This window comes from Macaca mulatta, chromosome 16 (genome assembly GCF_049350105.2).
Source record: "Macaca mulatta isolate MMU2019108-1 chromosome 16, T2T-MMU8v2.0, whole genome shotgun sequence".
In the NCBI taxonomy this organism is placed as follows: domain Eukaryota; kingdom Metazoa; phylum Chordata; class Mammalia; order Primates; family Cercopithecidae; genus Macaca; species Macaca mulatta.
The window spans coordinates 11,348,459-11,376,036 of NC_133421.1; the positions used below are offsets into that span (position 1 = coordinate 11,348,459).

The window sequence follows — 27,578 nt, forward strand, 5'->3', positions numbered from 1 at the left end:
CTTCCTCATTCATGCCACTGGGGTCATATTTGCTGCATGTGACGCTGTGAGGATTTAGTCATCAGACATCAGTTTCTTAGGAGAAAACCCGATACACGGTCAGCACGGTCTGTGCAGGCGTTCCTGCCCCATCCTCAGGGTCTACCACGGTAACTGGTCCGCAAGTCCCCGTGGTTCCCAGGAAAGGTTCTTTGGATGAACAAACAAATCCATGCTTCAGACTTCTCTCCACGTGTGTTCTTTCCGGGATCCTTCTGCACCGTGCTTTCTCGTTGAGCTCTTGCTCTTCTCCCTGAGGACCTCCTGTTTGTCCAACATCTGCTCACTTTCCTTTAAAGCGTAGTGCAAGAGGCCGCGCAAAGCAGAGGAACGGGTGTTTGGGGATCAGACAGGTATCTACGGCCACACCTCGGTTTCTTTCGTTCAGATGGTCAGGCCACACACAGTAATGAAACATCTATGATGGGTTAGGTTTTTGCACCAGGCACTGGGAATAAACAGGGGATAGCACGCGGATACTGCCTCCAGGGAGCTCAGAGTCTCGCGAGGTATAAGGACAGTGTGATCGTTGCTGGGAGGGAAGTGCCAGATGCCCAGGGTCAGGGAGGAGGGGGAAGCTAATGTAGACGGGGGGCCAGGAAGAGTGCTTAAGCCTTGCTCTGCAGGGTGGGAAGGAGATGGCCATAGGAAGAGAGAGAGTAAGTGGGAGAAACGCACCTAGGGGCAAAGAACACACAGGGCTCTGGGGCCATTTTGAGTGCTGCTGGGCAGGTGAGGTAGGGCCTGAGGAGGACACAGGTGAAGGTGGAAGCCTCAGGAGAGGTAGGTGATAAAGGCCTCCTGTGCCCGGTGAAGGACTTACGACTTTGCGTGTTGAAGTAGGGGAGGGACATTACTAACTCATGTGTTGACAGGTTTGCTTTGGCAGATTGGAGAGGGGTGAGCCTGTCAACACATGGGTTAGTTATGGAGATTGGAGACTGGGGCCATGCTGGAGGCAGAAGGCAGGGAGAATAGGCAGGAACTGTGGCAGCAACTCAGGCCAGATGGGAAGAGAGCACCCACGGGGTGGAAGAAGTGGGAGGGTGAACTCACAGGTTTGCCAAGGAGCAAAACAGTAGGACCTGGCTGGTGCTGGAGGCTGTGAGAGGGTAGAGTCAAGGACAAGATTGCAGGCTTCTGGCTTGGACCCTTGAGGAGACTTAAAAATGCCCCTCCTCCCTGAGAAGAAGGATACAGGGAGAGGCCTTGCCCTTTGGGTTCTCAATATTTTACTACATAATTTTTTTTTTTTTTTTTTTTTTTTTTGAGACAGAGTCTCGCTCTGTCACCCAGGCTGGAGTGCAGTGGTATGATCTCAGCTCACTGCAACCTCTGCCTCCCAGGTTCAAGCAATTCTCCTGCCTCAGCCTCCTGAGTAGCTGGGACTACAGGTGCATGCCACCACGCCTGGCTAATTTTTGTATCTTTAGTAGATATGGGATTTCACCATGTTGTCCAGGCTGGTCTCGGACTCCTGACCTCAGGTGATCCACCTGCCTTGGCCTCCCAAAGTGTTGGGATTACAGGCGTGAGCCACTGCACCTGCTCTTTGCTACCTAATTCTGTGCCCTAATTTGAACCTGCAAAACAGCCCCACTCTCCACCCGCCCCCCAATGGTGGTTTTTTTTCTTGAGATAGAGTCTGCCTCTGTTTCCCTGGATGGAGTGCGGTGACGCGATCATGGCCCACTGCAGCCTCGACCTTCCAGGCTCAAGTGATCCTCCCACCTCAGCCTCCTGAGTAGCTGGGACTACAGGTGCATACCACCACATCTGGTATTTTTTGTAGAGACAGGGTTTCACCATATTGCCCAGGCTGAATTATGGCTTTATTTCATGATTTAGTTGGAATTCTTTAGCTTTCTAAAGTTATTTAAATATTCTCCCATTAAACGTTAAAGATATTTTATATAATAGTTTAAAGTCTGGGGACGGGGAAGGCAAGGAGTTCAGTTTTAGAAACACTATCCATGTCGCTTGTGCAACCTAGCCTCTCTGCAGGCATCTGTAAGATGGGGTTGAAAATACCCGCTTTGCAGGCCTAGTTGTGAGGTTTCAGAGGGTAATGAATGTGGAGTGATTCATCCACCTCCTGGCACACAGTAGGCCTTTGATAGTTGTGATTATTGCGTTTCTTTTCTTTTTGGAGTGTCTTCCCTGGACCCTACAAACACTTCTCTCCCTCCCTAGCCTCTCTGGTTCAGTCCTAAGGCTGTGATCATAGTTTACTTGACATTGTGAGTTTTTTTGGTTTCTGTGATGGTAGCTTTTCTGCATTGGCTACTTGGTTGGATTGATGTGTGTGTGTTCGCGTGCGTGTGTGTGTGTGTGTGTAATATTTCATTTGACTTTCAAAACCCAAAAACCTAACTTTGTTAAGTTATTAAGGTCAACTCTATTTTATATAGTTTATTATTCTATTTATACATCTAGTAAGTAAAGCTACTTTTGTAGAGGTCCCCGATTAATTGTTGTTGACACAAACTAGTTATTTACATATCCTTTTACATTTTAAGCTGCGTTACTACATTTGATATGCTTTAGACATTTAAACTATGTTAAATCTTATAACAAGAAAATCTTTCTTGTTTTTAAATAATTCTAGTTCACCGAATACATCAAATTTCTGTGATGAGTCAAATTTTCCTAAATATGTCAACACTGTTTTCATCACGGTTTCGACTTAAAGTTGAAAATCAGGTACTCTTCTATGTATTTCATATTGGAATCTTAATACTAATCTATTAGATCCTCTAATATGTCGTATTTTCTAAATAATACCAATTACATGTAGATTGTGCAAGTAATTTAAAAAACCACTATATGAGGGATAAACCGAGGGGTAGATAAGTTTAATGTTTGTTAGAGGCTGGGTGTAGTGGCTCAGGCCTGTAATCCCAGCACTTTGGGAAGCCGAGGTGGGAGGATTGCTAGAGCCCAGGAGTTTGAGACCAGCCTGGGCAACATGGCAAAATCCCGTCTCTCTAAAAAAAAAAACAAAAACAAAAATGAGCTGGGCATGGTTGTGTGCACCTGTAGTCCCAGCTACTTGGGAGGCTGAGGTGGGAGGATCACTTAAACCCCAGGAGGTTGAGACTGTAAGGAGCTATGATTGTGCCACTGCACTCCAGCCTGGGTGACAGAGCAAGACTCTGTCTCAAAAAACAAACAAACAAATAGTTTAATGTTAGAATCTAACTGGTGGATATACAGATGTTCTTCATAAAGTTTCTTTAACTTTAGTGCATGTTTAAAATTTTCATAATAAATATTGAGGAAAAATAAGAAAAAAAATTCCATACGTGAATTTAAAACAAAGCATTCATAAATGTAGTGGTGTGATCAAACCTTGCCAAGATTGAGACACAAGCCTGTAATCCCAGCACTTTGGGAGGCGCAGATGGGTGGATCATGAGGTCAGGAGATCGAGACCATCCTGGCTAACACGGTGAAAACCTGTCTCTACTAAAAATACAAAAACTAGCCGGGCGAGGTGGCGGGCGCCTGTAGTCCCAGCTACTGGGGAGGCTGAGGCAGGAGAATGGCGTAAACCCGGGGGGCGGAGCTTGCAGTGAGCTGAGATCCGGCCACTGCCCTCCAGCCTGGGCGACAGAGCCAGACTCCGTCTCCAAAAAAAAAAAAAAAAAAAAAAAAAGGATTGAGACACAAAACAAAAACTTTCACGCTAAGGAGACAACCTGGCGCAAGAAAGGAGGAGTTTCCGTCTCGGGAGACATGGTTGCCTATAGACCAAGATTTGTTTGTTCTGATTATCAATACCAGTGGTGCAGGTGTGTTAGTAAATGTTAGCAACAGGCTCCCTGCTTCCACCCCTGAAGAAAGGCTATGATTTGTTAACACTTGCCAATTTCAGTGGCATGAATGACCCCCCCATGGTCAATTTCAAGCTACCAGTGTGACCACAGAGTATGCACAGTAGCGCAGCGTTAGACATGTTTCTCCTCATGCAGATACAACAGCAAAAATAACCCCAGTAGCACTGAACATGGACATGTAGAAATGTAATTAGGAAGTGATTAATTTTGAGTATTTATTGCTTTTATTCTGAATATAATTTATTCATTGCAAATTTACATCATTTAATTTTTTTTTTTTTTTTGAGACGGAGTTTCCCTCTCGTTGCCCAGGCTGGAGTGCAGTGGCATAATCTCGGCTCACTGCAACCTCCGCCTTCTGGTTTCAAGTGATTCTCCTGCCTCAGCCTCCCGAGTCACTGGGACTACAGGCGCCTGCCACCATACCCAGCTAATTTTTGTATTTTTAGTAGAGAAGGGGTTTCACCATGTTGGCCAGGCTGGTCTCGAACTCCTGACCTCATGATCTGCCCGCCTCGGCCTCCCAAACTGCTGGGATTACTGGATATGAGCCACCACGCCCGGCCATCATTTAATTTTTAAGATTATCAATACCAGCTCGTGTTTTACAACTGGTTCCCTGAAAATTTGCCAATCGGTTCTTGCAAGCCAGGATGACCACACCACTGGGTCTACCAGGGTGATTGTATTCACTCTTGCCAACAAGTTGAGCCCCAGGTTCACGTCTATTAGAGGGGGCTGATCGTATTCAGGTTCAACACGTTTCATAACCTAGCTATTTGCTCTAACGGGAGCCACCTGGCTGGGGCTCTGTTCCTTCAGAACCTTGTGGGTGTTGGCATGTCCTTGGCTCCCTTAAGTGTATCCTAATCTTCCATCAAGGCTCAGTGGCTCATAACTATAATCCCAGTGCTTTGGGAGGCTGAGATGGGAGGGCTACTTGAGGCCAGGAGTTTGAGACCGGCCTGCACAACACAGCAAGATTCCATGTCTAATCTTGCATCAGACATGAAAAACCTTCAACTGGATCCTCCATGTCCTCGGGGAATTCTTTCTAACCCTCTTACTTTCCTACTGGATTTGAGTTAACAGAATTCTGTGATCCTTATATGGTTTTACTGTCTGAGGGGTCACACCTCTGAAAGGGATCAGAAGGACACCTGTAGTTGGATTGGATCTGGTTTATCTCAAGAATTTGTCTGACTTTTTTCACACCAAAGTTATGCTAATGGCAGGCCTTGAATTAGGCAAATTGTGTATATATTTTTTTCTCCTGGGCTGCAAACTGTTTGAGAACAACGACAAAGTCATAGTCATATTTGAATATCACCCCTAAACCTCTGACCTAGTACTGGGATGCACAGTGGCCTTTGCATACAGTAGGCACTTAATACATACTACATGAATGGCTTCACAAATTCTGAGTCAATTGGTCTGTGGTGGGGCCTAGCCATCAATACTAGTTGCAAAGTTCCCCAGATGATTCTAATATGCAGCCAAGGTTGAGGACCACGAGTGTGCGGACACAGTAGCACCATTCCCAAGTCAGCAAATGGGGAGCACTAAGCAAGGTTTGAAAACTGCACTTTTTTCAAAGACAGGAAGGAAAGATTCTCTCTTTGGAAAAGTGAGGACAAGGGCATTGCCTCCTCCCCTCTGCAAATGGCCACATTTCCAAGAATTCAAATACTTAACAAAAAAAAAACAACTTCTGGCCATGTTTACCTGTGTTTCTAATAGAGGGTTGAAATTTTGCCCAAAAAAGGCCAGTGTTAGTAAATCTTTGCCCTTCAGAGTTTTGGCAAACAAAATATGTTATGTTCTTCCAACTAACGAGATGCTGGGGGTCCTTATGCATATTAAATGGCACTGATAAAGGAGATTTTGTGTGTGTGTGTGTGTGTGTGTGTGCACGCATAAGCATTAACAAGTGTGTTTAGATGACTTAGTATGAAATCGTGTTTAATGGAATGAAAATAAATGATTATGCCTTATGTTCTTTGAAAAGTACTTTTTATTCTTAAATACATAATTTAATTAATACATATGAATTAATATATCTGTATATAATTTTAATATATGGTATATAATTTTAATAATACATTTTAATTTTCAATATAATTTATAATAGAGCCATTGATTATATGATTTTTCCAACATTTTATTTTGAACTATTGAAACATATAGAAAAATTAAAAGAATAATATAGTAGACACTCATATACCCACTATTTAGACTCAAAATGTAATAACATTTTGCCACATTTGCTTTCTCTGTTTCTCTTTCTGAAATGTTTAAAACTAATTTGTAGACATCATGAGATTTCACCCCCAAATTCACTGGGTACCTCCTAAGATTAAGGACATCATTCTACACAACTACATTACCATTATTCCAACCAAGTAAAATTAACACTGATTTTTATCACATGGCCTATTTCATCCATATTTAATATTTTTTCCAATTGCTTTCCCAAACTTTTATAGCTTTTCTGCACTGTAAATATTTATCTCTCTTTTTTACAGCTGCGTAGTATTTCACTTAGCATATCCACCAGTTTGTTCAGCCACTGTCCTATGGCCATCTGGGTTATTTCCAATATATATATATTTTTGGTGGGGGACAGAGTCTTGATCTGTTGCCCAGGCCGGAGTGCAGTGGCGTGATCTCGGCTCACTGCAAGCTCCGCCTCCTGGGTTCATGCCATTCTGCTGCCTCAGCCTCCCGAGTAGCTGGAACTACAGGCACCTGCCACCACACCCGGCTAATTTTTTGTATTTTTAGTAGAGACAGGGTTTCACTGTGTCAGCCAGGATGGCCTCGATCTCCTGACCTTGTGATCTGCCCACCTCAGCCTCCCAAAGTGCTGGGATTACAGGCGTGAGCCACCGCACCTGGCTAATTTCCAATCTTTTATTCCTAAAAACGCCACAGTGAAAAACCTCAGATGTGTGTGTAGGCTACTATTTGTGGCAGTATATCTTTTGGAAGATTTCTAGAAGTGGGATCGCTGGATTATAGGTAGATGCATATATAATTTTGTTAGATATTGCCATCGGGGTTATACATTTGTCCTCCCTTCAGCTATGTACGAGAGTACCTGTTTCCTCGTTGGGTGCGTATCACCTATTGGTTAGGAAGTTTCTCATAAAGGTGTCGAAGTGACATAATGTTCACCTGTTGGTACTAAGAGTGAGCTGGAGACCTGATGCTTTGGAGCCTCTAGGAAAGTAGCCAGGTGTTGTTAGAGACCTTAATGTAGAGGACAGTTGAAGAAAATCCTCTAAAGAAGTACAATGAAACCAACTGTAGCAGGTGCTTTTGGCGCCCTGCCCACATCCCCTCCCCGTAATTAATTCAGTACACAGCTGCTTAACTTCTCACCACAAGTGCATGCATTTCTTTGCTGGTTCTCTGTTTCCTGAAGCCTACTTGTTTGTTGAAATTCAGGTCATAAGTGCCATGGAATTAATGTGCCTTGGAAGCCACCTTCAATCAATGGCTGGGAAGATTTGGTATGTTTCCATACCAACTCCCTTGGTCTTGGGGTTAGTTGACTCTGAGGATTCCCAGAGCTTCCCCAGTGGGATTAAGCTGCAGCTTCCCACCATAGTAGCTGGCTTGATAACTCACCCTTTATTTGTCCTGACTAATGATTTTTTTCACTTTTTTTTTTTGGAGGCAAAGTCTCTCTCTTGCCCAGGCTAGAGTGCAATGGCTCAATCTTGGCTCACTGCAACCTCCACCTCCAGGGTTAGCAATTCTCCTGCCTCAGCCTCCCAAGTAGCTGGGATTACAGGCGCCTGCCACCATGCCCAGCTAATTTTTGTATTTTTAGTAGAGACGGGGTTTTGCCATGTTGGCCAGGGTGGTCTCGAACTCCTGACCTCAGGTGATCCGCCTGCCTGGGCTTCCCAAAGTGCTGGGATTACAGGCGCGTGAGGCACCGTGCCCAGCCAATTTTTTTCACTTCCTATGCAAACTGCCTGCATTCCAATTCCTGTCTCAGGATCTGCTTCCTGGAAACCCAAACTAATTAGGACACAGATGGGGGAAAAAAAAAGACATTTCCCCTAATTTGTTCCTAGAAAGCATAAAACAAACACGTTTTAAAAATAATTAGGTTATTTAATTAAATGTGTTAGCCTCATATCTCTAATAAAATAAATCATGCTAAATGACCCAGTAACGTCTTGATATGCCACAGAAATGTCAGTTTAAAGAAACTACACCACTCTGTGTGCAGAAGCACAAAACACTTCTTTACTTTCTAGGTGTTTCATAGTCTGTCTGGAAAGACAAGATAAATGTAAGCAAAGCATTAATGAATAATACAATTGACACCATTTGTGAAGCAAACCACAAGTACTTTGACAATAAGAGTTGACAATAAGCAGAGAGGCATTTGAGGAGGATTTCTTATAGGGGGTAGGTTTGTGCTGGTCTTAGAAGGAAAGATTTAGTTTCAAGAAGAGGCAAATAAGCGCAACCGGAGGTTGACAAGATTATAGGGATCTTGATGAAGTCCATAGAGAATAATTCTAGAGAGAAACGTGGTTGGAATTGATCTGGAAGAGCTCAAAGGTTGTACTGAGAGTTCTGCCTCCAGACCACCACTGCAAAAAATGTTAACAGAGAAAGAAAAAAACATACCACGTAGACATTTTCATCTACATAAAGGAATGAAGAGCACTAGAAATCGTACATATAAAGATACATGTTTTATCTCATTTAAAAATATTATTTAAAGAGAAATAAATTTAGTTTTTAAAACTACAAAATATATTAGAAATCAGTAACAGTAAGATGTCTGGAAAGATCCCCAAATATTTTTAAAAAATAACAACATACTTCTAAATAACCCATAAGTCAAGTAAAAAAGTATAAGATAAATTAGTAAATATTTTAACTAAATAAAAATGAAAATATATCAGTAATTTTGTGATGCAACCAAAGCAGTCATGGAGAGAAATGTATAACATTATGATTATTTACTTTAAGTTCTGGGATACATGTGCAGAACGGGCAGGTTTGTTACGTAGGTATACATGTGCCATGGTGGTTTGCTGTACCTATCAACCCGTCATCTAGGTTTTAAGTCCTGTATGCTTACGTATTTGTTAGCCTCATATCGCCAATAAAATAATGCCTATGTCTCCAATAAAGTAATGATTAATTACATTAATCCTAATGCTGTCCCTCCCCTTGCCCCCCACCCCCTGACAGGCCCCCGTGTGTGACGTTCCCTTCCCTGTGTCCATATGTTCTCATTGTTTAACTCCCACTTAGGGGTGAGAGCGTGTGGTGTTTGGTTTTCTGTTACTGTGTTAGTTTGCTGAGAATGATGGCTTCCGGCTTCATCCATGTCCCTGCAAAGGACATGACCTCATTCTTTTTTATGGCTGCATAGTATTCCATGGTGTATATGTGCCACCTTTTCTTTATCCAGTCTATAGCATTCTTATATTAGAAAATCATAAAAATATCAAGTTAGTGGTCCAACTTCCACCTTAAGAAACTAGGAAAAAATCCTCAGCAAATTAAAGTCAAAGTAAGCAAAAGAAAAGAATTAGAAAGTATGAATAGAATTTAATTAAATGGAAGGCAGAAAAATAATAGGAAAATAAATAAATAAAACCCAAACTTAGTTGTTTAATCTTGGTGTTGATGGTTTTGGGTCTTTTCCATTCTGGTTTGATTTTTGTGCATTTTTGGCTGGAGTATCTCATAGATTTCTTCACTGGTGCTTTTTCTTCAGTTTCCTCATCATCAAAATCATCATCTTCTTCAGCATCATCATCTTCATCACCACCATCTTCTTCATCAGCCACAAGTTTTAATTTTTTCTGTGGAATCTTGCTACCACCTCCAGGGGCAAATTGCTTTCCAGATTATACTTAAGGGTTTCACATTCTCCTCCTCTTCATCTGCTGACTCTGCATCTTCCTCCCCAGCTACTAAGTGCTGTCCACTAATCAGCCCCGAACCACGCTTCAACTGTAAGGCCATGTGTGGTGTGATTTGAAAGCCCCCAACAGAAACCATTGGCTGTACAGACATTTTTAAAGTTGCCAGTGTTACTCTAATTGGACTGCCTTCGTATTTCACTGTCTCTGCATCAGCAATGTGCAATCATCCTTTGCACCAGCCCCTAAACTGACCGTTCTTAAAGATAAGTGGTGTTCCTTTTCATCATTTTCTACCTTAAAGGGATCATCTTTGTTGCTCTTTAGTTCACAACTGAAAAGATAGTTCTGGGGCCTCAGGGGGCTCATGTCCAGTCCATTGAGTCCTTCATGGGATGGTGGCATGTACTTAGGTGGGAGAGAAGATAGACAGAGGTAAATGATCACTTCTCCAGGGAACAGCTGCATAGGACGGAATCACACCAGCCAAACTTGGTTATTTAAGAAGATCAATAAATTTGGTAAACCTCTAGAAAAATGAACCTTAAAAAGGGAAAGAATTAAAGATAAGAGAGAGAGAAAGTGAGAGAGAGGTCATGAATTACATTAAGAGAGATGGGACATCACTACTGATACTTTATAGACATTAAAAGGATAATAGATTTTTATGAATGCCTTTCTGTCAATAATTTCTACATGTTGGATACAATGGATAAATTTTTAAAAGAAACAAGCACAATTTCACTAAAGATGGACTAGATAACCAGAATAGTCCTATATCTATTATTAAAATTGCCTTGTAGTTAAAACTCTCTCACAGAGAAAACTTTGGACCTGTGTAACTCCAATATGTAAAGAAAAAATAATGCCAATGCTACATGAACTCTCCAGAAAATTGAAAAGGAGGAACTACTTCCCAACTCAGCTATGTGGCCATCGTTAAACAGATGCCAAGACCAGACAAACACAGTACAAGAAAACAAAACTACAGACCAAAATCTCTCATGAACATAGAACAAAAATCACATTTAATAACACAGAATTTCCAGTAAATTATCCTCTGTTCACAATCAGGCTACCTGGGACTCAGAGAAAATATTGCAATGTTTCATTGAGTCTTCCTCCAAGAGGTCATCTATGAAGACTTACTTTAGAAAGAAAGCATTCAGACAGAAATCTGGCCCTGTCCTCCAGAAGGAAGGACCCATAGACCCTAGGGACAGTGCTCCCAAGGGCAAAGAGCCTGTCTTCATTCCCAAGGCACCCTCTTGTTTTGAACACAATTCCTTTATGATATTGTGGCTTTTGGTGTATCAGTGCTGGGCTGTGGGACCAGTCACAGGGGTGAGACCCACTGTGGGCTCTTCACTTGTTAAGGCTCCTTGGCCTCTGAGATGTACCAGAGAGCAGTCTAAACTACCCTATTTGGGTGTCAACAAGGATTGGGAAGGAAAAGTTTTAAAAAATGTTGGGAGTCCATGCCTAGGCTCTTGGTGGCCCTGGGTGTGGAGCTGGGGGTTGTGGCCATAGTCCCATGGCTTGGTGGTCATGTCTGCTCTTCCTCTGTGTCCAGGTGGATCATTATGCCTTGCTGTCAACCTTGCAGCTGATGTACACCGTGGGATACTCTGTCTCTCTTATCTTCCTCTTCCTGGCTCTCACCCTCCTCTTGTTTCTTCGGTGAGTAGAACTTCTGCAGACATGTGTTTAGGCAGGTATAGTAGCCCTCCTTCATCTACAAGGGATATGTTCTAAGAGTTCCAGTAGATGCCTGAAACCAGAGGTAGAACCAAACATAGTGTTCAAACCAGGGATAGAAGCAACCCTATGTTTGGTTCTATCCCCATGTTTTTTCCTATACATACATACATACCTCTGATAAAGTTTAATTTATAAATTAGACACAGTGAGAGAGTAACAACAATAACCATATTAAAATAGAACAATTATAATGCTATACTATAATAAGAGTTATGTGAATGTGGCCTCTCTCTCTCAAAATATCTTATTGCACTATGTTCACCCTTCTTTTTGTGATGATCAAGGGATGGAGCTGGTCAGTGTTAGATTTCATCACTTTACTCAGAATGGCACATAATGTAAAACTAATGAACTATTTATTTATGTCTGGAAGTTTTTTGTTTAATATTTTTGAGCTGCAGTGCACCATGATTGACCTTAGGTAAGTAAAACAGTGGAAAGCAAAAGTGTGGATAATGGGGGAATTATGGTATTGTGTCATTTGCTCACTGGCTACCTCTAGAAGGCGCTGGAAGACTGGGCTGGATGTGTCATGAATCATCAAAGCTGGAAATGACCTGAGAGAGGATGAGGCCCATCCATCCCATTCTGCAGATGAAGGGGAAGAAAGGGATGGCAATGTCCCAATCAGAGGCATTGAGTCGCCTCTGGCCATAAAGCCAGTTGGCTACACAGCTAGAACTTGAACCCAAGACTCCTGATAGCTTTACCTCCTTTGGATTAGACACCTGCTGTGTGCCCAGCCCTGGTGTAAATCCCTAATCACACCCGTTACCACCACAGCCCATTCCCACTACAACTCAATCAGAGGCATTCTTTTTACAGAAGAGATTAAGAATCTTCCCCAAGGCAAACAAGTGGGTGGAAGAGCTGGGATTTTAATTCAGGGCCCTGGGACTCCAATTAGCTATCAAATTTAAGTGCTTACTCCTAAATGCATTACATGCATTAGGTCGTTTAAATGTCATCCCTAATTCAAATTAGGATTCATTCTATTCCTAGGAGGTTAGCATTATTATTATCCCCACTTTATACGTGAGTTAATTGAAATATGGAGAGATGAAGTAACTTGCCCAAGATCGCCAGCTGGTGGGTAATGAAGCCAGGATCACAAGCAGGCAGTCCAGGATCTGAGCACTTTCCCTCCCTAAACTTTCAGCATTCCAAAGCCTGAGTGCCTTTTACTAAATCATGTTTTTAGAAATCACCCAAGTGAGACATTTTGGACCCACTAGAAAGCTCTCCAAAGCTGTCTCTTGTCTCAGGAATGTAAGCGGATATAACGTGGCAGAAGGAGCATTTGACATAAGTGTAGGAGATCTGGATACCAGCTCCAGAGCACCTCTCCACCTGGGCTCTGCTAGCCCTAGGTTGGGCCTCATGTGACTCCTCAATCCTGAGATGTTCTGGAGCTCCTAGGGTAGAGTCATGACCATCTATCCCATTGGGAGAACCATGCTTGAGCTACGGGAGAACTCTGCAACTTGTACCCACTGATTATCTGTGACCTCCTTCCTCCATGCCCTGTCCCAAAGTTCCAGCGCCAAGCCAGGAGAAAATAACTGCCCAGCCCTGCAGAAAGTCACTTCAGCCAAGCCTGGGACAACCAAGTGTCAGTTCTGCCTAAGGCTTGGGGAAAAGTGAGGTCCAGTCACTGCCCTCAAATAGCCCGCAATCTAGTTAGAAGAATGCATAAATCCTAAGACAGAAGAATCTGCCTCAAGTTCTTTTTGGAAATTAAAAATGTAACAATAGCTCTAAAGCAAAATAGGACAGGGTATGTGCTGCCCAGGGAGCACAGCGGGGGAAGAGTTCTTTCCTCTGGCGACAGCAAGGATAAATGTCACATCACACACAAAGAGCCTGCAGGAGACTCCAGGTGTGTAAGGAAGAGGTGATGAGCACTAACAATTTTCTGGACACTTACTTATGTGCACAGATTAACGGATTTAATCATCCCACAACCCCTGGAGGTAAGTGCTCTTGTTCTCAGAGGCAGAAGAGCCTGGGAGACCTATACTTTGGCCTGAGAGTTTCTGTGTCTGAATCTCAGCTCTACGACTTGCTGCTCTGGGACTTTGGACAGATGACTTCATCCTTCTGCTTTAATTCTTTCATTTATAAAATCAGGGTAATAATGGTGCCTATACCTCCAGTGGTGGTAAGGAGTAAGATACTCAAAAGTAGCTGCGTATGTAAATAATTTGGAACACGGTTGGCATGTTGAAGATGCTTTGTAGGTGACAGCTTTTTTTTTTTTTTTTTTTTTTTTTTTTTTTTTTTTTGAGGCAGAGTCTCGCTCTGTTGCCAGGCTGGAGTGCAGTGGCGCGATCTCAGCTCACTGCAACCTCTGACTCCCTGGTTCAAGCGATTCTCCTGCCTCAGCCTCCCAAGTAGCTGGGATTACAGGCACACGCCACCACACCCAGCTAATTTTTATATTTTTAGTAGAGACGGGGTTTCACCATGTTGGCCAGGGTGGTCTCAATCTCCTGACCTCATGATCCGCCCGTCTCAGCCTCCCAAAGTGCTGGGATTACAGGCATGAGTCACTGCACCCAGCCAGTGATAACTATTATTACTCCCATTTTACAAATGAGGAAAATGAGGCAGAGAGATTTAAGGTTATATAATCCAGCAGTCCAGCTCTGCAGCCTGTACTATGACCCTCTGTCTTTAGTGAGAGATACACAGGCATAAAAGGCATAGGCCTGTTGGTCAGAGCCATTCTTTCCTGAGGGAAGGCATTCGGTTTTCTCCTTGCACAGAAAACTCCACTGCACACGCAACTACATCCACATGAACTTGTTTGCTTCGTTCATCCTGAGAACCCTGGCTGTACTGGTGAAGGACGTCGTCTTCTACAACTCTTACTCCAAGAGGCCTGACAATGAGAATGGGTGGATGTCCTATCTGTCAGAGGTAATCCCCTTACCCACTGTTTAAAGTGGGCTCCCCACCTGATGGGTCACTACTAGGAATCAGAAGGCAGGCAGGTGGGACTAGGGAGGGGCAGGGGGAGATAAAAGGGTTTCCAAGACTTTCTGGCTAGAGAAGCAGTACGTGACTTAACAAAACCACCACCTGCCCAGGTGAAGGAAACCACAAGCAGAAGGGTTCACCATGGCTGCTGTATGTCTTTGGGTGGGAATTTCTTCATGTGCAAACAAAAGAATTGGACTAGATCAACGCATTTTACAATTATAGCTGGCTGTCTGTATCCGTGAGTTCTGCATTCATGAATTTAACCAACTAGGGATAGAAGGTTTTGGGAACAAAAAGGAAGACTGTGTCTGAACTGAATATGTACGGACTTTTTTTCCTTGTCATTATTCCCTAAACAATACAGTATAACAACTATTCACATAGCATTTACGTTGTATTAAGTATTACAAGCAATCTAGCTATGATTTAAAGTATATGAAAGGATGTGCATAGGTTATAGGCAAATACTCCACCATTTTATAGAAGGGACTTGAGCATCTGTGGATTTTGGTGTCCACAAGGGATCCTAGAAAGAATCCCTCAAGGATATTGAGTGACAATTTTACTATTTTCTTAAAGCAGCAATGCTTTTCCACATTGAAATCTGCATCTATTGAGATGGTTTTTCCTTTATCCTGCTAATGATGCAGTAACCTATTAAACTAACCTTGCATTCCTGGAATAAATCCAACTAGGTTTTGACATATTATTTTCTTTCTCCTAAGTTGCTGTTTTAGTTTGCTAATACTGTGTTTTGTTGAGTATTTCCTTGTTGACATTCATGAGAAAGATTGGTCTGTAATGCCTTTGTCAGGTTGGGGATCAAGTTTGTGCTATCCTCCTAAAACAAATTAGAACTTGTTTCCTCTTTCACTGTTCTCTGGAAGAATTTATTAAAGATAAGTATTATTTCTTCCTTAAATGTTTGATTGATTGTGCCAGTGAAGCATTTTGGACCCAGAGGTTTCTTTATTGGAAAGTTATTTATTTATTTATTATGAGATGGAGTCTTGCTCTGTTGCCCAGGCTGGAGTGCAGTGGTGTGATCTCAGCTCATTGCAAGCTCTGCCTCCCAGGTTCACACCATTCTCCTGCCTCAGCCTCCCAAGTAACTGGGACTACAGGTGCCCGCCACCACGCCCAGCTAATTTTTTGTATTTTTAGTAGACACAGGATTTCACTATGTTAGGATGGTCTTGATCTCCTGACCTTGTGATCTGCCTGCCTCGAGCTCCCAAAGTGCTGGGATTACAGGCGTGAGCCACCGTGCCCGGCCCTGGAAGGTTTTAAACTATGGATTAATTATGAATCTTACATCCAGATTCTATTTCTTCTGTCAGCTGTAGTAAATGAGTTTTCCTAGGAATTTGTCTATTTCATCTAACTGTTCAAATTTATTGGCATAATATTGTTCATGATATTCTCTTCAGATCTTTTTCAAGTCCATTGGATCTGAAGGAGTGTTGTCATTTTCATTCCTGATATTGATAATCTTATCTTTGCTCTTTTTCCTACCCTTTGATCATCTTGGCAACAAGTTTCTCAATTGGACTTTTCGAAGAATAAACTTTCGGCGTTGTTGATTATCTTTATTTCATGTTTTCTATTTCATTAACTTCTGCTTTTATTATTACCTCAAACCATGTACTTTCTTGGGCTTAATTTGCTATGCTTTTTCTAACTTTTTTTTTTTTTTACATGATCCTTAAAATAATTGATATTCAGCTTTTTTCTTTTTTAAAAAATGCACTTAAGGCTGTAAGTTTTATTACATAAGATTTGGTATTAACCATATACTGTAAGTTCGTGCAATATTTTGTTTACATTTGGTTAAGAAATACTTTCTAATTTCTGTTTTATTTTTTTCTTTGATCCATGGATTGCTTAGAAGTCTATTTTCTAATTTCCAATCATGAAAATTTTTTAATTATTGATTTTAGTTTAATTGAACTGAGGTTAGAGAACATACTCTTCAGGTTTCCATTAGGGCAATTGCTGATGGTGAATTTTCTACATTTTTGTTTGTCTGAAAATGTCTAGAACGTTAAAGAGGAGGCTGGCCTTGAAAACCTACATGAAGCCCTCCTTCCTTCACATTTTGATATTATTGCCAACCTCCCTGAGATAGTCAGCAAGGGTCTGGGAGAGACCAGAGCAAAGAAGGAGGGGGCTGGGCACGGTGGCTCACACCTGTAATCCCAGCACTTTGGGAGGCCGAGGCAGGTGGATCACAAGGTCAGGAGATCAAGACCATCCTGGTCAACATGGTGAAACACCATCTCTACTAAAAAAATACAAAAATTAGCTGGGTGTGGTGGCACGCGCCTGTAATCCCAGCTACTCAGGAGGCTGATGCAGGAGAATCACTTGAACCAGGGAGTTGGAAGTTGCAGTGTGAGCCAAGATCGCACCACTACACTCCAGCCTGGTGACAGAGTGAGACTCCATCTCAAAAAAAAAAAAAAAAAAAAAAAGGGTTGTCCCTGGGAGGTCCTTCTCCCCCTGACTTGGAGTCAGATGCAGGGGAGCCTGGACTCACCCTCAGGTGTTTTGTCTTCTGCAGATGTCCACCTCCTGCCGCTCAGTCCAGGTTCTCTTGCACTACTCTGTGGGTGCCAATTACTTATGGCTGCTGGTTGAAGGCCTCTACCTCCATGCGCTGCTGGAGCCCACAGTGCTTCCTGAGAGGCGGCTGTGGCCCAGATATCTGCTGTTAGGTTGGGGTGAGTGACCTGACCTCCAGCCTCCTCTCTTGGGGATCCATCAGAACATGGGAGCCCAATAAAGACTTTAGTTGGACTTAGAAACCTAACTGGAGGTTGCTTCCGGGACATATAAATCCTCAAGGACAGGAAGCCTTGAAGAGGGGTGTGTGTGTGTGTGCACAAATGTGCATATATGCACAGGTGCTATAGGCCCAACAGCCCAATCGACACATTCAAAAATTGAGAAAATCTGGTGGAATCTGATGATATTCCTCCTACCCTGTCCCCAACTGTATTAGTCTGCTTGGAATGTCAAAACAAAATACCAGTGTAGTTTAAACAACAGACATTGATTTCTTATGGTTCTGGAGGCTGGGAAGTTCAGCATGCTTGGGTTCTGGTGAGGGCTCTCTTCCCGTCTTGCAGTCAACTGCCTTCTTCCTGTATTCTCATATGGTGAGGAGAGACAGAAAGCAAGCTCTCTGGTCTCTTTTTATAAGGGCACTAATCCTGTCATGAGGAACCCACCCTCATGACCTCAGCTAAACCTAAGTACTCACTACCAAAGGCCCTGTCTCCAAGTTCCATCGCATCGGGGGTAGCGCTTTAACATATGACTTTTGGGAGGACACCTATATTCAGTCCATAATACCAGGTCTTCAAGAAGAGGTTTTCTGATTAAAAGTAATATGACCAAGAGTATCCAGATTTGGACCCCCTACCTCCACAAACCCTTTGGAGAATTTGGTGCTGCAGGATTCAGAGGAAATAACCTGGGCCAGTCATTCAGGAGATTTGGGTTAATACCCTTGGATTTATTCTCAGCTGCTTTGTGACAAGTATCAAGTCGCTTTCCCTCTCTGGGCCCTGGTTTCTTGGGTGGTAAAACAATGGATCGGCCCTGTGCTACTCTGGGTCTCTCCAGCTCTCACAGTCCACAACTCCATGATGTTAGGTTTGATGTTTTAACCACCTGTGGTTAGCCCCATCAGCTGTGGTGTGAGGCAGGCAGGTTTGGCCAACCAACTCCTAACTACGTTTCCCCGTGTTTTCTCCCCAGCCTTCCCTGTGCTATTTGTTGTGCCCTGGGGTTTTGCCCGTGCACACCTGGAGAACACGGGGTAGGTAATTTACCGGGTTTTACTCTTTCATGAGCCAGTAATTCCCAGGCATGCCTAAATACAAAGAATTACATCATTTTACCAAAGAAAATATCCATCCCTTCTCATTTTGGCCATCTAGAATATTCTTAGGAATGGGAGATAAGATAATCAAAGATCTTATAGCAACTAGTTTATTCATTTAGTTACATATGCAAATTAGCTCAAAGATGCTGTGTAGGTCAGCTGCAGCCCTGGGTATGTGAGGGCAAAAATATAAGAATGATTATTGCAGCATTGTTCATAGTGAGAAAAAAAGAAAAACCAAACAAACAAAAAACCACTGAATGCTGGTCAACATGGGAATCACTGAACAAACTGTAATATACCTATATTGCAGAATATTATGAGACTACTTAAAGAAAAACAAGTTAGTTATTATGGGAACTTTTAGGCACTGATTCTCAACAGCCTATTTTAAGCCTATTGCCAAAACATATATCGTGTGATCCCATTTTATAGCACACACACACACAAAAACTACGTATTTAGGAATTTATGTGCGTATGAACATGGAGGAAAATTTTGGAAAGATTTACACACTAGGCTGTTACCACTGAAGAGCAATTTAATGTTAAGGAAAGTAAACGGTACCAGTGCTAACAGGAAGGGATTTTAGTTCTCTCTTCTGCAGCTCCCACCCCTCGGGGGAATGATTGGTGGGAAGTAGGGCTTGAGTGCAAGCATCCTTCTTCTAGACAGCATGAGACTTTGACTTTCAACCTCCTCTTGTTTTTAAGTCTTCTTTTGCCTGCTCTTTGACCTTAGGTGCTGGACAACAAATGGGAATAAGAAAATCTGGTGGATCATCCGAGGACCCATGCTGCTCTGTGTAACGGTAAGGACCCTTCCATCCACCTCTTTGTCTCTGACCCTAGCAGCCCACTCTTGTCCCCCAGATTCTCTGATCCCTTGAGAGAGAGAAGCTAAACTATGAGCATTTTCTGCTGAATGAGAAGTTAGAAGTTTCTTGCTCTGGTTCAGGACCTCAATTTGGAGTTACGTTGTAAGCCTCCTTCTCTCTGGGTCTTCAAACTATGTAAAGAGACCTGCAGTCAGCTCTGTGGTCCTGTATTGAAGGGCTGAGATGTGTGCAAGGCTCTGTGGATACTGATGCCTTTAGTCATAGAGGAGCCCGGAATAGCAGGGGTATCGGCTTATATCCATCCACAGGAGGGAGGAAGAGACTAAGGGAACGTCTTTTAGAGGAGGAAAACACACAATATTAACCCAAAATTGTGATGCAGATTAGAATCAAGACATAGATGCTACTCTGAGACCTTAGGGAGGAAGGACCTTTAATCATAGTGGCCCGGAATATTTGGGATGGAAAAGGATGGCCAACCCAGAGTCAAAAATCCCTTTAGATAGTAGAATATGAGAATGAGATCTGTCAAATCTCATTCTAGCAGGAAGGGGCGGGAAGTTAGCAAACACTGGGAAGGGTTAGCAAGATCCCAGAGAGAGGCAGAAAGTATTTCTGCCTAGACACAGCATCGTCATCTCCGGGTGCCCACCAGGCGTCGTACACTGTTGTTCTCTGCCCACCCTGTTCCCCAAGGTGTTGCTGGATGATCTGTTTTTGCCATTTTATGTAAATAATCTGGCATTTGTGGTACCATGAAAGATAGGGGAGTGTCAAAACTTGTCAATAATAGAAGGCAACTCTCTGTCTAGACCTGGGTGTGACCTGGAGGGAAAAATGTTCCTAGAAGTGGTGGGAAAACAGGGTGTGAACAGGCCTGTGTCACTTCTAGTCTATGAGGTGGCACGAATGCTGCAGTACCTTCCCTCCCGTCACTGGACCTGCAGCTGATAGTGTCCCAGATGAGGTCTGGGCACACACACGCCACATGTGGCGTGCTTAGCCCTGCCACATTCCCCCGCCCTCCACAAGCCTCTCTCCAGCCACACTGCCCAGCTGGGGTCCTGTCTGGGCACCTCCACCACTGTCCCAGGAACATTTATTAAGCACCTCTGCATGCCAGCTCCATATGTAAGTGCTTTGTGTATGAGTGTAGGAACTCATGTAATCTTCTCAACCAATCTATGAGGATGTGCCATTCTTAGGTTTATTTTACTGGTGAGCACACTGAGATGAGACATTGCTTGCCTAAAGTCATAGAGCCAGTCAATGGAAACTGGATCTCAGCGCAAAGGGGTGACAGCTGGTACTTTTAACCAAACACTGTGCAGCTCAAAAACTATTTACTGCCTCCAGCCCCCCTGCCTGCCATACTGAATGCTGCAGGCTCCTTTGCATCTTAGTACCTTGGTTCAGACTCTCCTGTGGTTCCAACTCCTTCCCTCGCCATCTTCTCCACCTGGTGATCTGTTCCTCATCTTTCAAGTCTTGGGTCAGGGATCCGTCTCTCTCTGTGCCGCTCTACCTGGATGCACACCTCACAAAGTAGGAATGGCCACACCCTCCTTTGTTCCTTCCCAGATCCTGTGCAGGCTTCTGCTCCAGCCCTCGCCAACACCATTTCAAGTGTCTCTTTAAAACCTGTTTTCTGCCACCGTAAACCCCATGTTCTGATCATCCTGGCAGCCAACTCAAGCATAAGGTGGGTTCTTGATAAACATACTCAGTGGACACTCACGGCCTGCACTCTGGACCCTGGAAGGTTCTTGCTAACCAGGCAGAACAAAGCAGGATAGAAGCCAGAAGCCATCCCTAGGAGAGCGTTCAGGCATGGTCCAGCTGGATCCCTAGTGTTTACTTGCAGTCTTCTAGAAGCTGCACCAATGATTCTCAAACTGGGTTGCTCTTGGAATCCCCTGGTTGTCTTTACAAATTCTTTCTGCCTGAGTCCCACCCCCAGACATTTATGTTTCATTGATCTCAGGAGTGGCCTGAGTTGAAAAGCATGTTGTTACACCCTTGCTTTTCAAAGGATGGTCCTCAGACCAGATAGCACCAGCATCACCTTAGTGCTTGTTATAAATTCAGGTTCTTCAGCCACATCTCCCAGGCCTACTGAATCCGAATCTGCATTGTAACAGACTCCCCAGGCTTTGGATGCACATTAAAGTTTGTGAACCTCTTTGCCTGTACCTGGAGCTCTCAAAACTGGCTGTGTGTTCGAAACATCATGGTGGCTTGTACCCCAGACCTATGACATCAGAAATTCTGGGAGTGGGACCCAGGCACTGTAGCCAGGCACTGTAGTTTTTCCTTCCTTCCTTCCTTCCTTCCTTCCTTCCTTCCTTCCTTCCTTCCTTCCTTCCTTCCTTCCTTCCTTCCTTCCTTCTTTCCTTCCTTCCTTCCTTCCTCCCTCCCTCTCTCCCTCCCTCCCTCCCTCCCTCTCTCTCTCCCTCCTTCTCTCTCTCTGTCTCTCCCTCTCTCTCTCTCCCTCCCTCCCTCCCTCTCTCTCTCCCTCCTTCTCTCTCTCTGTCTCTCCCTCTCTCTCTCTCCCTCCCTCCCTCCCTCTCTCTCTCTCCCTCTCTCCCTCTCTCCCTCTCTCCCTCTCCCTCTTTCTTTCTTTCTTTCTTTCGACAGAGGCTTGCTTTGTTGCCCAGGCTGGAGTACAGCAGTGAGATCCTGGCTCACTGCAACCTCTGCTTCCCGGGTTGAAGAGATTCTTGTGCCTCAGCCTCCCTAGTAGCTGGGACTACAGGCGTCCACCATCACACCTGGCTAATTTTTGTATTTTTAGTAGAGATAGGGTTTCACCGTGTTGGTCAGGCTGGTCTTGAACTCCTGACCTTGTGATCCACGTGCCTCGGCCTCCCAAATTGCTGGGATAATGGGCATGAGCCACCGCACCTGGCCCACTGTAGTTTTAAAATCCCAAAATGATCCTAGTGGACAGCCAGGGCTGGAACTACTGCTTTGGACCTTGCTTTGGCCTTCTATGGCTGGCTGACCCACGTGCTAGTTTCCCTTGGTGCTTCCTAGCTGGGACAAGAGAACATGCTCTATCTTCTCACTTTGGATAAAATGACCTTTACATGCTGTTGCTTCTATGACTCCAGTCATGGTCAGCTCTACTGAAATGGCCACTCTCACCTTAGTTCACGGTGGACTCCTTATCTTCCCATTCAGACCTCTCTTCCTGCTCACTCTACCCAGAAAATGGCTCCACAACCCACCTACCCAGGCACCCAAGCTGGAAAGCTTGGTGTTCTCCTAATTTCTGTCCTCCTTCTCCCTGCAACATCTATTCAGACTTCAAGTCTTGTCAATAATTCTACTAAAGATCTCTCCAAGCCATTTCCTTCTCCTTAATCCCTTGGTCTCTGCTCTTCTTCAGCCCGTTGTGATTTTGTTTGTTTGTTTGTTTTTGTGTAGACCTCTGCAAAAACCTCCTTTTTGGTCTCTCTTCTTCATTCTTACCCCTGACAATCCATCCTCTTGTTGCAGCCCGAGTGATCTTTTTGGAGTAAAATCTGATTATGTCTCTGTTCTACTCGTCTGTTTAATGGGTCACTATTTCCCTCCGATCTCGTTCTAAACTCCTTAGAGTAGAGTCATTCCCTCTCTACTCACCTAACCAGAAGTGCCCTCTGCGCTACTTGTATGGATACATTTAAAGTTCTCCAAATCCACCATGGTGTTTCCCTCCTCCCATGCACACATAGGCCTCAAGTGCCTATTGGATGGCCCGAGGTCTGCTGATAAACTCTCTTTCTCCTTGGAAATTGAGTCCTTTATTAATCTCTCTCTCCCCCACCCCCCAACACCCTGCAATTAAAAGAGCTCAACAGGCCTGCCTAGAAGGGAATCTTTCACAATCACCCTCAGCTCTTAGAGAGGACATTGCTTAACTATTTTTGTCTGGTGTCTACAGGGACTTGGACAAGAGGAAATGGGCTTGAAGAGAAATAGGAACATTCCCCTTGGTCACAAGGAAGATATTTAACCATGAACTTGTAAAACACTGACATAGACCCCAGAGAAAGGCATTAGATCTTCATCTCTATCAGCTTCCAAGAAGATAATCTGTCCTGAACAATAAGGAGCTAAACCTGCTGCCTTCCCAACCTGCATAGTTCTAGGATTCTAGGATTCTGTGCATTGGTTCTAGGGCTCCATGGAGAGTGGAATGTATGTGTTCCAGCAGACATGGAAGGGAAAAGAAAGGCCATGCAGAAAGAAGTGAAAGAGCCAGGCTAAGAGTCAGGAGTCTGGGCTCTCTGACTGACTTGTGATGTGTCCTTTAGCCAAGTGAGTTGGTCTCTCTGGGCCTCTGTTTCTTCATCTATAAAATCAGTCTTGAACTAGATCAGTGGTTTTCAACCAGAGGAGATTCTGATCCCTGGGGACATTTGGCTATGTCTGGAGACATTTTTAATTGTCATAAATTGGGGATGGGGGTAGGAGGAGAGTGTTGCTACTGGCATCTAGTGGGTGGAGGTCAGGGATGCTGCTCAACACCCTACAACACAAAGAACCACCCCCAGAACAAATAATTATCCTGCCCCAAATATTAAGAGTGCTGACATTGAAAAACCATGGACTAGACAGTAGCTGCACATTAAAACAACCTGGGGAGGATTAAAAAAATACCCAGCCTGGACTTACCCAAACTGATGGAATCAAATCTCCTGCCATGTAGAACTTCCTTAGCACTGGAATCTCATTCAGCCACTCTCTTGTATCTTCCTTTAGCATTCATTGAGCACTTTCACTGGGCTTGGCTTGGTACTAGGTTATTTCAGAGTTTCTATCCTCTGGGAACTCAGAATTTAATGGGTATAATTCTCAGACTCATCAGACTATGACTGAACCAATATCTACCTTCATTTTTGGTCATATGACCACATGTTACAATTTTCCACTGATCTGAGTAGACACAACCCTAACTCTAAAAGAGAATTCCTTAAATCACAATGTGAAAGGAATCTGAATTCCTGAATGACTGTATGGAGCAGAGCTCCCTCCACTGCACTAGATTGTGACATAAAGAATAGAATAGAATAGAATAGAATAGAATAGAATAGAATAGAATAGAATAGAATATAGAATAGAATAGAATAGAAATCTTTATTGTGTTAAGAAAAAAATAATAATTCTTTGGCCCCCACATATATCCTATTTAAACTGAAGTAAGAAAGAGTAACAATAATCAAGACTGAGCTAGTAGCACTTGGCATTTCTAGGTACTTAACAATTTTCTTTCAACTTGGTCAAATTTGAGCCTGGGCCGTATTTTGGGGAACATGGATCAGAGGCTTCTAAGGAAAAGCCAACTGTGCATGGTGAACAAAGCACTGGGACCAAGGAGAATTTCCCATCCCAGGGTCCAGCTCTGTGGTGAACATCCCTAGTTATCATAGTTGGATCTCTCCCACCATCCCCTAGACTGGGTCTGCATTTGCTGACCAGCATCTGGGTTGACGCGAGTGTACAACATGCTGGAAATCCAGATGCATCAACAAACTTCATTTACTGCTTTGTTGGTACAAGGTTGCCTGTGTTTCAGAAATGACCATAATGTGGCAACCTGAAGAATCCAGATGCCCTTTGGGTCTCTTGCCAGACAGAAATTGTAGAATTCCCACCTCTTTTCTTTGTATCAGACTTCACTACTTCACCTGTCATCTAAAGTGTACATTTAGAGTTGAATCATCTTGAAACCTGGCATATTCTTACAGCCTAGCCTCCCTGGCCCTCAGTAGAATATTGGTAAAGCCTTGATCAGTCCTGCTCAAGGACAGCCTTACACAATAATTACACTACGCAAGGTCATTCTATCCATACCCTGCTCCCTGCAGTTAACAGACCCAGTGAAATGGCTGTTTTGAGCTCACAAATTGAATGAACCATCTGTTGACTTTATGAAGTCATAAAGTCAAAAGCCTGCATTTGCTCTTGTTGAATCTTCTGTAGTAGCCTCAGAACTTGGCAAAGCTGATACACTGGTAAACTTCATCTTCACTGGCCTTGTCCCTCTTTAGGTCCTCTGCCCCACCAGGAAGCCAGGGGCTTTCTGTGACTTCAGGCTTCCCAAGACATTTCCTCACTCCTGTACTCTCCTCTTCTAAAGACTCCAAGTGGGAATCTTGCTGTACTCTGGGTTTTCCCACCCCATCAAAACTTACATTTGGTACACCCCATCTTCTGCGTTAAGTGGTGATATCATAGGCCAGATCCTAGGTAATTAGGTTGCAAAAATGAATGAATGAATGGATGGATGAATGAATGAATGGATGGATGAATGAATGAATGAAGAAAGGGCTTCCTTCCTCCTCTCCCAGTGATTCCTTAGCTTCAGTGGGATGTGTGCCTTTCAGCAGGGCTCTTGGGGAAAGTGTTTTGACTCACAAGAGTAGCTCTACAGGATAAGCATTTTAGTCCACAGAGCAGGCCAGAGGAGGAGGGGTTTGGGGGTAGATGGAAGAGTTTAGGGGTAGACGGGGGCCTACCCCTGAGTTCCCGCCATACTGGCAATCACCTCTGCCAACCTGTAGACCCAGACCTGTGCACAGAAGCTGGGGTACCAAGAAAGTGTCACCAAGGATGCATCTTGGTGATGTCTGGGAATGCATCTGTATTTTCCAGAATCTAGCAGAGATCCTTACATATTTGGGTCCTTAGTACCCACCCCCATCTGGTCACAGAATCCTGGAGGGGTTGGCTAGGTTCTTGGAAAAGGTCCTCACTCAGCCCCTTTCCTGCTTGTGTGCAAATGAAGAACAGCCCCATCCAATAGTACCTGCTGACTCTTGTCTTCTTGGAAGCCTAGATGAACAGAGGCTCCATGGTACCCCCAGCTAGGGTTTCATCCTATGGCAGTGAGGAAGAGCCTTCTTCATATGGCCCCTGGGTTGATGCCCATTTTCTCATATCTGGTCTCTAGAAAACACAGAGAACAGTGAATCAACCTGCTTCTCATTATAACCCTTCATTGCCTAGTAGACAGTCCTGATTGCAATTAATTTGCTGGGCCGGGTGTGGTGGCTCACGCCTGTAATCCCCGCAGTTTGGGAGGCCGAGGTGGGGAGATCAGGAGGTCAGGAGATCGAGACCATCCTAGCTAACATGGTGAAATCCTGTCTCTACTAAAAATACAAAACATTAGCCGGGCGTGGTGGCTGGCGCCTGTAGTTCCAGCTGATCGGGAGGCTGAGGCAGGAGAATGGCGTGAACCCAGGAGGTGGAGCTTGCAGTGAGCCGAGATCACGCCACTGCACTCCAGTCTGGGTGACAGAGTGAGACTCCGTCTCAAAAAAAAAAAAAAAAAAAAAAAGGAAAATAATTTGCTGAAATATATGCCTTTCTGCTATTAAGCTTGCTTTGTAAGAAAAATGCCTATGTTCAACAAATCACTAAGCCAAGGACACGTTTTCTCTTTATGATGAGAGGCAGGTATCCCATTAAAATAAATACATGACTTGGTTACATTTAGCTTGTATTTAAATTCTCTGTTCCTAACTATTTTTGTCTGGGAACCTCCATCATTCCTGCTGGCTTCAGGATTAGCTTCTTGCCTGAAACTCTAGTCTTTTAGCATTGAGCATTGATTCTCCTGAGGACAATAAAAACAAATAATAACTGACGCATACTGAATTCTATAGCTTGCATTTCAATATGTAGCTAAAGGATTTTATTTCTAGGACGGGACATTAGTACTCTACTGACTCAATGTCTGTAGAGACTTTGTTGCATTAATTGTTGCCTGGTCACCCTTTCTGTCAGTTCTTTCTATATTGCATAAAGCCATTTTTAGGTCTTTTTAAGTTTTTTTTTTTTTTTTTTTGAGATGGTGTCTCACTCTGTTGCCCAGGCTAGAGTGCAGTGGGGCAATCTCGGCTCACCACAACCTCCACCTCCCTGGTTCAAGTGACTCTCCTGCCTCAGCCTCCTGAGTAGCTGGGACTACAGGCGTGCACCACCATGCCCGACTAATTTTTGTATTTGTAGTACAGATGGGGTTTCACTATATTGACCAGGCTGATCTCGAACTCTTGACCTCATGATCCACCCACCTCAGCCTCCCAAAGTGCTGGGATTACAGGTGTGAGCCACTGCGCCCGGCGTGGTCTTTTTAATCTTAAAAATGGTTGCAACCAAAAACCTCTTCCAGCCCTACAAATAAAACCAAGGAGACATTACCTCATTGTGTATCCCTTGTCAACTACTGTTTGAACGCCCTGCTTCCCTTCACAGCCAAGCCTCTTTAATGTTGTCTATGCTGCCTCTGCTCTTCCCATATCATCCACAAAAGCAAGCACTGG

General features: G+C 43.8%; 1 protein-coding gene across 3 annotated transcripts in view; it reads left to right on the forward strand.

Annotated features, from left to right (window-relative positions):
• GLP2R (glucagon like peptide 2 receptor) overlaps nucleotides 1-27,578 on the forward strand; it is a 68,377-nt gene that overhangs the window by 18,528 nt on the left and 22,271 nt on the right. For all 3 annotated transcript variants that reach the window (XM_001113520.5, XM_077970359.1, XM_077970357.1), the window contains 5 exons: nucleotides 11,358-11,464; nucleotides 14,314-14,467; nucleotides 17,094-17,253; nucleotides 18,296-18,356; nucleotides 19,164-19,233. In XM_001113520.5, coding sequence (XP_001113520.3) covers nucleotides 11,358-11,464; nucleotides 14,314-14,467; nucleotides 17,094-17,253; nucleotides 18,296-18,356; nucleotides 19,164-19,233 — 552 coding nt within the window. The remainder of the gene's footprint in view (nucleotides 1-11,357; nucleotides 11,465-14,313; nucleotides 14,468-17,093; nucleotides 17,254-18,295; nucleotides 18,357-19,163; nucleotides 19,234-27,578) is intronic.